This window comes from Bombyx mori, chromosome 27 (assembly GCF_030269925.1).
Source record: "Bombyx mori chromosome 27, ASM3026992v2".
Lineage (NCBI taxonomy): Eukaryota > Metazoa > Arthropoda > Insecta > Lepidoptera > Bombycidae > Bombyx > Bombyx mori.
The window spans coordinates 9,792,687-9,807,652 of NC_085133.1; the positions used below are offsets into that span (position 1 = coordinate 9,792,687).

The 14,966-nt window shown below is 44.8% G+C and overlaps 1 protein-coding gene across 3 annotated transcripts in view; it reads right to left on the bottom strand.

Annotated features, from left to right (window-relative positions):
* The window catches only part of LOC101747207 (uncharacterized), a 41,203-nt gene that overhangs the window by 11,383 nt on the left and 14,854 nt on the right, over window positions 1-14,966 (bottom strand). For 2 of the 3 annotated variants that reach the window (XM_062676640.1, XM_038020797.2), the window contains exons 7-21: window positions 14,688-14,791; window positions 13,948-14,122; window positions 12,875-12,984; window positions 12,190-12,379; window positions 11,320-11,486; window positions 10,405-10,568; window positions 9,504-9,635; window positions 8,112-8,275; window positions 6,919-7,497; window positions 6,502-6,613; window positions 5,737-5,902; window positions 5,125-5,318; window positions 4,163-4,449; window positions 3,173-3,817; window positions 1,840-2,178 (exon numbers count right to left, since the gene is read on the bottom strand). In XM_062676640.1, the coding sequence (XP_062532624.1) occupies window positions 1,845-2,178; window positions 3,173-3,817; window positions 4,163-4,449; window positions 5,125-5,318; window positions 5,737-5,902; window positions 6,502-6,613; window positions 6,919-7,497; window positions 8,112-8,275; window positions 9,504-9,635; window positions 10,405-10,568; window positions 11,320-11,486; window positions 12,190-12,379; window positions 12,875-12,984; window positions 13,948-14,122; window positions 14,688-14,791 (3,523 nt within the window). In that variant the 3' untranslated portion in view covers window positions 1,840-1,844. The remainder of the gene's footprint in view (window positions 1-1,839; window positions 2,179-3,172; window positions 3,818-4,162; window positions 4,450-5,124; window positions 5,319-5,736; window positions 5,903-6,501; window positions 6,614-6,918; window positions 7,498-8,111; window positions 8,276-9,503; window positions 9,636-10,404; window positions 10,569-11,319; window positions 11,487-12,189; window positions 12,380-12,874; window positions 12,985-13,947; window positions 14,123-14,687; window positions 14,792-14,966) is intronic. The other variant, XM_038020798.2, reaches the window with a different exon arrangement.

Consider the following 14,966-nt stretch of genomic DNA (forward strand, 5'->3'; position numbering starts at 1 on the left):
AACTTACCTAGTCAGGTCATAAATTCTGTCACATGTTTAATGTAAAATAATTGAAACAAGTTTATTCATTATGAAACCATTCATATATCAAAATGAACTTAACAAAACATAGATTCTTATGACACTAAAGTTTATTCAAAATGACCTCCGTGATTTTGAATACAGGCCTTCAATCTGCGCGGCCAGTCGTCTATCGCAGCACGAACGAGGTCCATGTCAATATCGGCGGCTGCCTTAATCAAGGATGTCTTGAGTGACTCCAAAGTTTTGCCATATCTTGTAATCTAACGGATTCAAATCTGGACTGGAGGAGGGCCAGTCTTCGTGCCGGATGAAGGCGATTTCACGCGCCAGTCTTGTGTACTCTTCGCTCTATGAGCTGGCGCCGAATCTTGTTGGAATACCCAGTGCCTGTTATTGAACATGGTATGAGAAACAGGTTCCACAAGGTTCGTCAGGACTGTATTTTGATACACAACTGCATTCGTTTTTACACTTTTCTCACAAAAGTATACCTCTGTTAAGCCCCAATAAGAAACTCCCAACCATACCATGAGCGAGGATGGAAAATGACCTCGTTGGACACGCGGAATACGGTTGCTCGCTTCTTCACTACTGTGTGCGTACACCTTATCATTTTGTTTGTTGTAGCTCTCTTCTACGGTAAAAATTTTTTCATCCGAAAAAAGAATTTCCCGATATATTTTTCCCGCGTACCGCTTCAACAAAGCGCGGCATCTCTTCAGTCTCAGGTCCATTAGACGAGCATTCAAACCATGTCCTGTTTTTCTTCGATATGCCCGAAGCCCTAAGTCTTCATTTAACACCCTTTTCACCGTGGTTCTGCTTAACCCCATCTGAAGGGCCAACAGTTTCTGCTTACGTTTGGGATTTCTTTGAATTCGCGCCTTCACAGCTTTTATCACTGCTGGAGTCCTAACAGACCGAGGGCGACCACTTCTTGACCTGTCATCTACACTAGAGTCTTCATTGTATCGTTTGATGGTACGATAAACGAATCTTTTGGTTATATTCAAATTTTTCAGTATGTAAAAAATTTGAATTGGCGCGTAACCGCAACGATGCAACGCAATAACTGCAACACGGTCTTCTTTAAGCGTCCACTCCATATTTAAAACTGAGTAAAATTCTAAATGTATACTATTTTTATTTTCATGAACAATTCGAAATTCGAATTCAATAAACTTTTTTGTGGCCAGCATTCTAAAAGAAAAGTTTTTACTGTGTGACAATACTTATGACCTGACTAGGTATATCTCAAGGTATGTGGTGCATTTACGTTGTAGATGTCTAAGGGCTCCAGTAACCACTTAACACCAGGTGGGCTGTGAGCTTCTCGACCCATCTAAGCAATAAAAAAAATAAAGATTGTAAGTTACTTACAAAACTGGACCGTACGTGGCACAGTACTGTATTATATTCATATTTGTGTGCAGAGTTCATAATGCGCTGGCATAGGCTATTACCAGACCACATACACACTACATTGTGACCCATGAGGACCGGGCAGCCCACCGGGCGTGGTAATGTAAGGCATAAGGTCCGTTCATACAGACGGAGCCGCCAACTTAACATAGACCGGCTGGTAGAGATCTGAACACAATCGGAGCCAGTAGGTTCCTCTTATTATTTCACGCGCAGCTCGTTCAAGCATTCTTAATGACAAAAAAAGTGCACATGCAAAAATAAACTTTACTACAATTACTCAAAATTCTGTTTCTAATATGATAAAAATCTGCTTTCCTCTTCGAGCCGGTCTGAACGGATCCTTATAATTTAGGCCGCGACGGCTCCGTACAGTGCAAAAAGACTACTAACCTGGTTCACCTAATAGACGGTGCGTGTAACCTCGGGCCATAGGATGCCAGCGCACAGTACGCGGCTAACAGCGCCGAGGGGGTGTGCGGGATCGCCTCGGTGGGGCGCGGGGGGACCGCGGGGGAGCCAGGGGACGAGGACGGGGACGCACAGGGGGAGCTCGGCGGAATGGGGGCCAGGATCCGCGAGTGGGCCGCCAGCGCCGACCAGCAGTACAGGTCGGCGGTGTCGTCTGCGGGCGGACGGAACGGCCTGAACGGGTCGTTGGCGTCCGCGGCCCTCGCCCCCCCGCTCGCAGCCGACAGACTGCAGAACGTCATCGCCTTCCATCCTCCGTATCTGTTACGAAAGTAGCGTTACGATACACGAATGAGATCATATACCATTAAAATCAACACAAAAACCTGAATATGTGGAATTGAAAATTGAACAATTTGAGAACCATCGAAAAAATTATTTCGTAAAATTTGTTATTATTTTTTGGCTACTAGTTTAAACTACTTTAAAATAATTATTATTCTTCCTCTACTGATGGCGTGATCCCCGAGCCACCGGTGCCACCTGGAGAAGTCGCGCGACGTCTCAATTCCATTAGGACAATGAATACACGGGCCCGTTCATACCCTAATCCATACTACATACTTAGTAGCTAAGATGGTTTGTAACCATACAGTAACGAAGCCCGTGAACCCGTAATTTCAATACATTAACTTAAATTACTTTTTTTCTCTTTATTTATTAAGTTGTCTATCATAACTATTATATTAAACGTAGTAAACACAATATAACACAGCTACTAATCAATACAGCATCTTAATTACGAGGCAACGGACGATTGTCTGAACACAATACACCACAGGTGTCAAAACATCAGTGTGCTTAGTGCGAGTTTCTTAACGTTCTCTATAGCGTACAAGTTAAATTTGTATGCAGTTGGAACAGCGCCCCTAGCGGCAAACGTACGCAAACGATCCCATTCCATACACATATGAGCTAACTTTTACGATATATATATTTACGATACAGGAAAAATCTGTCGCGGATCATCTCCCAATTAAATTAATCTTAAGCAATGAATGAAATGTATTCAAATCTTAGCTGTATATTTTATTTTTATTTTTGATGTTAATGCACTGTCGATTGCACCTATAATTGAGGTGACATCTGCCATGAACTTTTGTCAATTTGTCAATGTTTTGTATTGATGATCACTTTGTTGGTGCAACTTATTAAATAAATAAATAAATATCGAAAACGTTAAAAAACTCGCACTAAGCACACCGGTCGATGTTCCAATTACAATCGGATGTGAAATGGCAAGAGGGATACTCACTTGTCTACGACGACCACCGGCCCGTTCTTGTACTCCATCTGGCAGCCGGCCACGAACTCCAGCAGCGCGAAGGAGTCCTCGTAGGGCTGCACGAGCCGGTCCAGCGCCTGCTCCCTCTCGCAGTCACTGCTCGCTCTCCTCACGGCCCTGATGTACTCGTTGTCCTCCGGCCTCCCGGTCGTGTACCGCGTCGTGTCGCCCTCCAGCCAACCGCTGCACTGTATAAACTTAACACTGAGCTGGTAGTCGTCTTGTAACGAATGCACGCTCACATTGGTCACTTCGATCACTCTATCCGTCGGCACGCCTTCCGGCACACTGTCCACTTTCTCGAAATAGTAGCACGGTCTCCGCAGTTCCGCTTCCTCCTCGACGGACAGCGCGGGGGCCACGGGGGGCGGCGGGGGCGCCGTGTCCGGGGGGGAGCCGGCCGTCCTGTTGGTCCCCCAGTCGGGAAACTTGAATTTTGTCGGGGAACTCAATTTGAAGTTCTTGAGGGACATCTTCGAAGGACTTCTCGGCGATTTGGGTCCGTTTTTCTTTTCGGATATGGAGGAGAACAGGTCGCCGTTGGCTATGGACTTGCGGGCGGAGAGGTCTCGGTGTCCGCTTAGTCGCTCCAGGCGAAGGTCGGCGCGGTCGAACCTGTGTGATGGCATTTCATTTTATTCACTATAAAAAAAAAAAATTGTTGTGTGTGCACTAGGTTCTGAGACTTGAATAAATTGTGCGAAGGTGACTTTCCCACTATTTCTGGACATAAGTAAGGGAATAAGCAATCAAATATTCTAAGGGTCCGTTTGGTGCGCACAGACATGTATATGACATGAGATTGTCTTGATTTTGATTTGTGACGTCTTAAGTCGAGCCGTGAAGGCTCACAATATGCCTATACTAATGCCGGGAGCAGAGCCAAGCTGCTGCCTAAACGGAGACTATGTGCGAACGTAGCCTAACGTGCACTGCGCGTCCAGTGCAAGGTGTACGCACCGGTAGGCGGGCTCGGCGTCGCTGAGCGGGGAGCCGCGCTCGGGGATGAGCCGCTCGTCGTCCGCGCAGTCGCCGGGGTCCCGCCGCCCGCCGCCCTCCGCCTCGCCGTTGGGCGGCGGCGGGCTGTCGGCGGACACCCCCCGCTCCCCCTCCCGCTCCGCCCCCCGTTCCCCCCGTCGCTCCTCCTTCCGGCGCGCGACGAGCGTGTCCTTCGACACGAAACTCGCTCGGAAATTCGCAACGAACAGCTCTTTCTCTTCTTCCGTCGGCCAAAACACTTTACATTCCTGCGAATTTTACACATATATAAGACAAATACAATATTGTCATTATTTGCTCAAGATCCACGTGGTGTCACGTGGTCAGCGGACTTCCATAAACGTCACATGAGAATAGGATCACATTTCGGAACACAATTGGTAGTAAGACCTCTTGTGAGTCCGCACGGGTAAGTACCACCGCCCCGCCTATTTCTGCCGTGAAGCAGTAATGCGTTTCGGTTTGAAGGGTGGGGCAGCCGTTGTAACTATACTGTGACCTTAGAACTTATATCTCAAGGTGTGTGGCGCATTTACGTTGTAGATGTCTATGAGCTTCAGTAACCAGTTAACACCAGGTGAGCTGTGAGCTCGTCCTCCCAACTCGTTTCAAAAACCAACATTTTTGAAACGGGGACAATTAAAATAAGAAGTTGGCAACACTCTCTCAGCAGACGCACCGGGTGGACTTAGAAGAAATTTTATCAAACCCGTTGTATTTTAAACCAATTTATAGATATATTGTTAACACAATAGGAAATGTTTAAATACAAACGAGTAATGTTAATACTTCAATTTGATGCTGTTTTATTTAATAACTACTTGTAAATTTTTACGTACTTCATACGTGAAAATTAATTTAAGATAGGCTATAAGGTCTTGTAACCATTGGCCGTAAATAAATTAAAAAAAAAAAAGACCCACCGGGTCGGTGGTGTCGGACAGCACTAGCACGAGCTGCGCGGTGTGGTCCCACAGCAGGCGCCACAGCTGGGCCTGGTCCGGCAGGTCGGCGGGCGCGGCGGGGGCGGCGGGCGCGGGGGGCGGGTGCTGCGCCACCGCGTACTCGCGCAGGCGGCGCCGCCCGCACACCCACGACGCGTTCACGTACTCGCTGCCTGTGACGCAACACTCATGGGATGAATAACATATATGGAACGTGACTGAGTGAGAGAGATAGATGTTGTGTTGGGAGGTAAGAAGGACGGCGAATGAATTTTGAACACTGTACGGTTTGTACCTAACTCAATACGTTGACGCGCCGTGCGTCGTCATTGTGGTGTTTAATTATTTTATTACATTCTTGTATAGATTTTAACGAATCTAGCTGTAGGATTCAAATGATTTTAATAGACCTAGAAATATTTGTTTTTTTGCGCATCGAATATAGTTATTGCGTATCATTTATGTACAAAGCAGTTATTATCGCTTAGTCACGTTTGCCTTTCAAGCGTCGATATATAGATGTTATTTCTTTACCGTGGAAGTCAATCGTGAACGTTTGTTAAGAACTAGTAATGACAGATGATGAGGCACCTTCGACTCCTGGTTTGGGCAGCAGAAGCACGCGCGCGGCGTCGGCCGGCAGCGCGCCCCGCGGCCGGTTCTTGTGCGCGTTGTGCGGGCCCAGCGCCGCGCCCGCCCCGCCGCCCGCGCCCCCGCACGCTCCGCCGCCCGCGCACGCGCACCCGTGCGTTATCAGCTGCACACACACAAACCGTTTGTACAATTTCTAGATACTGTCGACATGTATACTTAATTCGTGTCTCTCAATAATATGCTTTCATTAGTTTCTTGAAAATTTAATGCAAGTAACAAAAACGTTGTTAGTTTTAAAAACAAAAGAATAAATAATAGTTTAAAAAAACTAACAAAATACGCTTTTATAGAAAATCCAACTAAAAAATAGAAAATAAATTTTAATAAATTTGAATTAAAAACTTTGTAAGAAAATATTATTTTATTGTAAAAAAAGCGTGGGGTGCATGGTATCAGTAGTTATAAATATTTTATGAACAGATATGAGTAGAAGGGTTATTTATGTTGATAATATGCTGAAAAGCACCCCACATTATTTTTTCTTACACTATGTTGCTGTATTGTAGGTAATCTGCTGTATTGTAGGTTACAACAAAGCGTTGAAGCGGAAAGGGCAAGGCACGTAAGACACGTATCGCTGCACTTTTTTTTGTTTCTACCTAAGCTGAGAGCCTTGAAAGGCTATATCAGCGTAACCTTAACTAGTAGGTGAGCTCACGGGGCTCAAACCTGAAGGTCGCTGCACGCCGTAGTGTGACGTACCATGAACTGTTTCTCCAGGAGGTTGACAGGCGCTGGGCCCTGGAAGGTATAGTGCCGGTTGGCCAAGGCCCTCATGCGTTCCAGCAGAGCGTAGTTCTCGGCGCGGTTCACCCTGTAACGTACAAACAATATATCATACACAAAATACATACTTTTTTTAAAGGAATTTTATGACTTGGTAACTAAGACCTTTAAGTCATGTCTTATTTAAATTTATGTTGTATGAAGCACTACTCTTGCTAGGGCCAGTGTTAGCAAATTCTCTCAGATCGAGCTAATGAGCTCATCTACACGTCAGGGCATAGCTGAAATAACCCCTTAGGCTACCTACGATTAGGTAGGAAAAACAATCGTGTCACTAGACTATTGTTCTCTGGAAATTAGAAGCTAAATATTGTCTATATCTTAAGAACATACCTTCGAATTTCTTCTTTCTCCTCTTCACACATATTATTGTAGGCTGCCATCTTGTCTCCATAAGTCACCCCGGTTCTGGGCGCCAAATCATACACGCCCTCCCCTTCACCCTCCCGCGTCTCCCTTTCTCCCTCCTTCTCGTCTCCATTGACTATCTCTTTCTCCTCGCTCTCGGACGACGACTTGGGTTCACTATCCAAGTCAACTGTTCGAACAGATTCCTGACTGCCAGTGTCGTTATTAGTCTCGTCGATTACGTTTGTCGGCGGCGATTCATTCTCGACCTTATTCTTGCCAGGATTAAGGTCCAAAACCGCTAGTTCCTCTTCGGTAATGTCTTCGAGTAGCTTGAGTAGATATTGGCGGGTGTTTGAGAACTCGACCTCCGTGTTCCCGCTGCGCACGTGCTCGAGCAGCGCGTCGTGCACGAACACGTATTGCTCCTCCGTCTGCACGAGGTGGTTCCGCTGCGTGCGCGCTCGGCACAGGAAGCCGAGGGGCGACAGGGTTCCCGTCAGCTTCAGCTGGTTGAGCTGCGCGTCCAGTACTATGTATGTACCAGTCCGACCGACGCCCGCGCTGGAATTCAAATTTAATTTTGGGCTATATTATTAAGCAATGTAATGTAGTCCTGACTACGTCGTAAAACCCACTTCGATAAAGCAGCACAACACGAGAACTCTCTCATCGTGGCCGCCGGGAACTACATTCCCGATCCTGCGGACAGAATGGAAAGCAGTCGACGTCGCCCCAAACACGTCATTTCGGATCCTCCCGATCCACTAACGGTGCTCTTAGGTACCTCAAGCATCGGTCATCGTTCTCGTCGAACCCGTCGCTTGCGACGAAGGGCTCGTCGAATAAATTAACCTTCAGACACAGCCCACTGAGTTTCTCGCCAGATCTTCTCAGTGGGTCGCGTTTCCGATCCGGTGGTAGACTCTGCACTCGCACGACTCTTGCTAAGATTCGTGTTAGCAACGTCGTCAGGCTTGAGCCCCGTGAGCTCACCTACTAGTTAAGGTTACGCTGATATAGCCTCTCAAGGCTCTCAGCTAAGTAGGAAAAAAAAAATGCAATGTTGCTGAGGAGGATATCGAAGAGGAGCGAAGTGGAGGAGCAGAATAGCAGTTAGCTGACCCCACCACCCGAGAGGTAGATATAATGTAATGGAGGGACAGGGAGGTGTATACCTGCAGTGCACGAGCACGGTGCTGGGGTGCGCGGAGGCGGCCCGCACGAAGGGCAGCACGGCGAGCGGGTGGCGCGGGGTGCCGTGGTCGGGCCACACCGTGTAGTGGTACTGCACCACGGCGCGCTCCGCCCCCCCGCCGCCCGGGGTGGACGGCTCGCTGTCCTGGACACGCACCACACACACGCGCTCTTAAACGCACACACTCGTAGCAGCCAGTTTACCCATATAACGGGTAAAGCAATTAAATAAATAATAGTTTAATCAAAACCAACAAAATAAGCTTTTATAGAAAATCCAAATAAAAAATAGAAAATAAATGTTAATAAATTTGAAAAATGATTTTATTGCAAAAAAAAAGCGTAGGGAGTTTTTTTTTATTTAGGTTATTATCAATTTAGGATATTATCAAAATAACTTCTACTCATATCTGTTTATAAAATATTTATAGCTACTGATACCATGCACCCCACAATTTTGTTAGTTTTTTTAAACTATTATTTATTTTTCATTTTTAAGTTGAATTTTAATTTTTTCAATTATTATTTTTTTCATTATTTTTTTAATTACTAATTGTCATCAGTCCTTAATAAGTATGGCAAATTTCGAGTTAATCCGACGTTTTGAAGGGGGTCAAAATCATGTTCAAAGATTCCGTTACATACTAACATACATACCTCTAAAGCTAATAAAAGCGTATTAAAAAGAGACTCCGACGCAGTGGATGATAATTTTTTATTTATTTAGTCCGGAGGTAGATTTAGGATTAAAAGGTTGATGAGCAATGTTTCTATTGAATTTAACTTCCACATCCGGAGTCTGTACCGAAACATCTAGAAATCGCACAACACTAGTGTAGGAGCGATTACAATCGACACATCGACTTATCGATTTACGAATGCTATTTTTCAATTGCAGCTTCTGATATACGAATATGCAGTAAAAATCTTTGTAACAATTTGTAACAACAATTGAAATAAATGCATCTAATAATCAGAAATTAAATTGTTTAAAGACGTATTTTGACAGAATAATTTAGGTATGTTGATAATGTTAAGTTTTCCATTATTGTATTGGCGAACGTTTTCAGGAACCACCCGGTATAAAGTAATTACCGAAGTCTTCACGCCATGAGACCGCCGGGTGGGCGCAGGTTGTCGCGGGGGGAGATTGTGTGTATATGATCTTCCCTGATTGCTGTTGCGCTATTTTCTCCGGCAGCCGCGTTTTGTGTTATAACGACTTCTTTTTCTTCTTGTTTTGAGTACGATTTTCCTATTTTATTTCGTTATATAGCGAACGGATATTACTGTGCAAGCGTGTGTATAACGTGCACGACTGGCTAGGGTCCGCGGGATCACACTGCAGGGGGGTTGGGGGGGGCGGTACTCACGGGCACGCGCACGCTCATGTGTCGCACGGTGTAGGCGGCGCGCACGTCCTCGTGCAGCAGCGTGACGCGCACGGGCCCGAACTGCGCCGCACTGCCGCGCCCGCCCGCCGGCCAGTACATGTCGCACTTGCGCTGCGGACACAACCCTACCCTCAGCACTCTAGTGGCAACCACATCGCTCTTTGGACATCACCCACTTTTTTTAGTGCTTAGATCTGTGGACGAGGTCACAGCCCGCTTAGTATGTGTTAGTAGTTACTGGAGCCCATAGACATCAACAAAGTAAGTGCGCCACTCGCCTTCAGATATAAGTTCTAAGGTCTCAAGTATAGTTACAACAAAATGGATGAGCTCACAGCCCACCTCGTGTTAAGGTGATTACTAGAGCCCATAGACATCTACAAAGTAAATGCGCCACCCACCTTCAGATATAAGTTCTCAAGTATAGGTCTCAAGTATAGTTGCAACAACACAAAAGAGGCAATGTAATCCAAAAAAAAGAATATAAATTTTGAGGTACTGGAGTCAAATTTCGATCATAGAACGAAGGTTTTAAAAGTCTGGTGGTAGGGCACACTACCACCACCCCGCCTATTTCTGCCGTGAAGCAGTAATGCGTTTCGGTTTGAAGAGTGGGGTAGCCGTTGTAACTATACTGAGACCTTAGAACTTATATCTCAAGGTGGGTGGCGCATGTACGTTGTAGATGTCTATGGGCTCCGGTAGCCACTTAACACCAAGTAGACTGTGAACTCGTTCGCCCATCTAAGCAATAAAAAAATAAAAGATAAATAAAAAAATATATGCTGTAACCAACTAGCCTAGCAAATACATTTATCAAAACATCTGAACATCCTATCAGTCACTAGTTAAAATTAATTAAACAAAAACAACTACTCACACGCCCCCTTTCAACCAAGTTGGTGATCATGACCAGCGTGTGCACCCGGTGTTGCCAGATCATTCTCCAGAAGGCGTCGAGTGTTGCCGGCGTGGGGCCCTGCGTCGCGATGTAACGACGCTTCCACAGCGCCCATTCTAGTTTTATCCGAGTGCGCACGCCATCTTGAAAAACAATTAAGTTTTGATGGAAAACAAAATTTTCAAAAAAATGTTTAACACTGGCAATAATGAGTTCTAAGCCCACCAGCACCTATAGTGTGTATATACTGGTGTGTTACATTTACAAAATTGTACAAAAAAATTAAATTTCCTTTAATAAATAATTATATTTAAAACACTATTATGTATCTTTCACCCATCTAGACACAGTTTTACAATCCCTAGTGTTGAGACACCCTTCATGTAGTACGCCGTAAGAGTGGGTACTCACGATACTAGTCGAAGATATACAAGGGTTGTCAACAAAAGTAAAAGAGAATAAATATTATTATTATATATTAGAATTATTTCTTTACAAGTACTAACATATATATGTACCTACCTCATTACATTTATATGCATTGTACTACCAGATATTTACGTGACACTTTTACGTGACACTTTCTTTTTTTAGATTATTCCAGATTTCTATTAACAAATTTTATTATTGCATGTATTCGTATTCGCCTATTCGCCTATATAACGAACGTAACTTAACGATCGCTATTAGTGAAAGTGTAAAGGCCTCTGAGCCACCAGTAATTTCACTCATACATAAAAAAAAAGATCCTCGCTATGTACACATACGTCCTCAGCGATCGAGGGCGCAAACTAAACGCGATCGGGGACCACGACCCCCCTCTCACAAATATCATTCTCTCACAAGTGCATTCGTTTCCTAACTGCGCGGATTGTATAACTGCTAAATACTGACCGATGTCGACATACACGTCGTCCAGCTCGGAGTCGTCGCTCCTGTCGCTGTCGTAGTCCTCTCTGTCCTCCGACTCCACGATGCCGCTGAACTCTATGTTGAGGAACGCCGACTCTATGCCCTCCGCTAGCAGGGGAGGCGGCTTCGATTGTTTTATTGACGGCGGCCTGGGCGGGAACAACGGTTACAACAGAAGCATTCAACTTTAAGATTTATAATAAATGCGAGTAGTTAAGATTTTGTTTTTCTCATGTTTGAGATAGTTGATTCAATATAGTAGATTCATATTGTGGCGGGTAGCCATCATACAACGCAAGATAATTGACAGATGCCTGAATCTCGCTTACGACATTTTCAAGATAAGTTCGCATATATACAAGTTCCGAACAACAACATTCGGACCGTCGGTCTACCGAGCAATATCACCCGCTCGGTGGAAGATCTTCCCTTTGTCGTATATCTCTACAATATTAAATAAAAGTATATATATATATATATATATATTTGTATAATGTATTATAATATAAAGTAAGTATGTGTATGTGTGTGTGTGTGTGTGTGTGTGTGTATGTGTGTGTGTGTGTGTATGTGTGTGTGTGTGTGTGTATGTGTGTGTGTGTATGTGTGTGTATTTGTGTGTATTATTATATGTAATGTTTACTGTATGCACTAGGTTTGCGTTCCTAATTCTTCTTTCCTCTTGCGGGCCTACTGGAAGAGATTTCAACGTGAAATAAGTAGTGCCCTTGTACTCTGTATCCTTATTGTCGTGTTTCTTCTAACAGCTGTGTGTGCAAAATATATTTAATAAATAAATATAGATTAAATTTTCAAAATTTTTAAACTATTTGATCAGTAAATGTATCTTACCGATCAGGTTTATCTCTCTTCCTGAGTTTAGCTTTGATCCTGGCGAGGTGGTCGGCCCCCAGCTGCGGCAGCACGCCGTCGATGAAGTTGGCGTTGACGTAGTCGCAGGGCGCGCCCGCACCGCCGCCCCCCGCGCACCCCGCCGCGCCGCACCGCCCCCCCTCCGACACGCACACGCGGGAGTGGTCGTCTGTGTACACGCAGCGACACACCATTACAAACGTCGCGCACATTGACTCACTCAGAGTTGACAAGCCTGTCATTCCCAAACTGACCACCTTCCATGAGCCAATTTTTTAATTATTTTTTTATTGCTTAAATGGGTGGACGTGCTCACAGCCCACCTGGTGTTAAGTGGTTACTGGAGCCCATAGACATCTACAACATAAATGCTCCACCCACCTTGAGATATAAGTTCTAAGATCTCAAGTATAATTACAACGGCTGCCCCGCCCTTCAAACCGAAACGCATTACTGCTTCACGGCAGAAATAAGCGGGGTGGTACCTACCCGCGCGAACTCACAAGAGGTCCTACCACCAGTAAAACCAAAGAAAGTCAGTACCAACCCGAGCACATTCAACATCCATTGAGTGACCAAATAGGGGAGCTTTGAAGACAACCCATTGTGTGAAGTGTTATGCACTGGTCGAACAGTATAGATGACAGTAAAGCTGCGTACTCACAGGCAGTGATGTTCAAGTAGCGGTTCTTCAGCCGGTTCTCTGGGCGGTGGCTGTGGTGGCTGGTGTGCCCTAACGCGTTCGATCTCGATACAACGATTTCGTATTCTTTACTGCAAGAATTCATTACATTACTAAATTATTTATAATCATAATGAACAATAAAAAGTATGTATCTATACTAATATTATAAAGAGGAAAAATCTGTTTGTTTGTATTGAATAGGCTCTGATGCTTCTGAGCCGATTTAAAAAATTCTTTCACTGTTTGGAAGCTACTATTCCCGAGTGACATAAGACTATAATATTTTTTGAAAAAAATTAGGGATCCTTACTAAAACTACAATTATGTCACCCAAGATGTAAAAAATTACTTAAAATATTCTTTACATGGCGTGCCCTGCAAAAACTATTGATGATAGAATAAAAAAACGTACTAGGATTTTGTAGAACACATTGATATGTACAAAAAATGTCGCGACAGCATATATCTAACTATTATAGTTATGCCACAATAAGAGTTCTTTTATTTAAAAAAATAAGACAACGTCAAATATCGTTGAAATTTTTGTTAAAGACCCGAGCGGAGCCGGAGCGAGCCGCTTGTATGTTATATTTTTCAATTAAACGGAATAAGTGACTATCACCACGAAACAGTAAGCACAGTTTTCTGAAACGATAAATTTTTGTTGTTAATTACTAAGTGAATCTCATTAATCTACTAATCAGTGATTTTCCACTACAAGACATGAGTTAGGTTTCCGGTCCGCTTCAATATTGTTATTTATACATCCCGCCTTTTTTTTTACTAGTGGTAGGACCTCTTGTGAGTCCGCGCGGATAGGTACCACCACCCCGCCTATTTCTGCCGTGAAGCAGTAATGCGTGTCGGTTTGAAGGGTGGGGCAGCCGTTGTAACTATGCTGAGACCCTTAGAACTTATATCATGGTGGGTGGCGCATTTACGTTGTAGATGTCCAGTAACCACTTAACACCAGGTGGGCTGTGATCTAAGCAATAAAAAAAAAACCCAATCATCCATTGTAATTTCCGTAATACAACTGATGATTGATCTACCTAAATCCAATATCTCCGTCGGCATGCAGCGCGGCGACGTGTCTCGGGAAGGCGGTGGCGGAGAGCGCGGGGTGGTGGGTGCCGGCGATGCGGGGGGGCGGACCCCCGCGGCCCCCCGCCGGCCCCCCGTCCGCCGCCGCACAGCCGCCCGACCCCGGCGCCATGCCTATACCTACTGACAAACAAATATACGTTAATGACATGGTTGTTTTTTATGATTGAAGGATTATTGGTGGTCCGGCGGTCTTTCCAGTTTCACCAGGACAGGTGGGCGAGCAATGGCTCAGCCAGGAGAGGTGGGATTTGCTAACACCTGCCCGAGCGCCTCCGAAGGAGACCTAACAGCTCAAGAGCAGCTGCTTCGCGAATGAATCTACTACAGGATCGGAATCGCGACCCGCTGAGAAGATCCGGCGAGAAACTCAGCGGGCTGATGCATGGGTTAGGTTGTACGTCGATCTCTTCGTCGAGTTCTACCAATACGGTTACCGGGGTCCCTAAGCCCGCTCCTAGTGTTAGAGCTGAAGGCGTCAGACATAGTTGGCTCATTAATAGCTCTTCACAAATATAAATCGATATAGCTTTGACTGTTTGATCAGATCACGAATTGATTAAGAAAGTGCGGTCACTTCACACAAAAAGGGGGAGGATCGCACATATTGGTATTAGTAGCGGTCAATCATGATGATCGCCTCTTTATTATTTAAATGTCACTATTAAAAGATGTTAAACATTGTTACCGGGCTTCTTGTAGGAGTTTAGTGGGGCTCTCGCACCCCTCTCCCCTCCCTCCTCCAAGTAATTGTACGCCGCACTTATGCACTTACTCAGACGAGACCTGCATCTGTAAGAAATAGAGGTAAGAATATTAATATCAAGTTTTAAGCCGGCTCGGCAGTAGATCCATTCATAAAATAGTATATACCATCACTTGAGTGCGCAAACTATTATTAAAATCACAGCTCCGATATCGATACCGACATATCGATATGGTATCGTTGATTCTAAATAATGCGCGT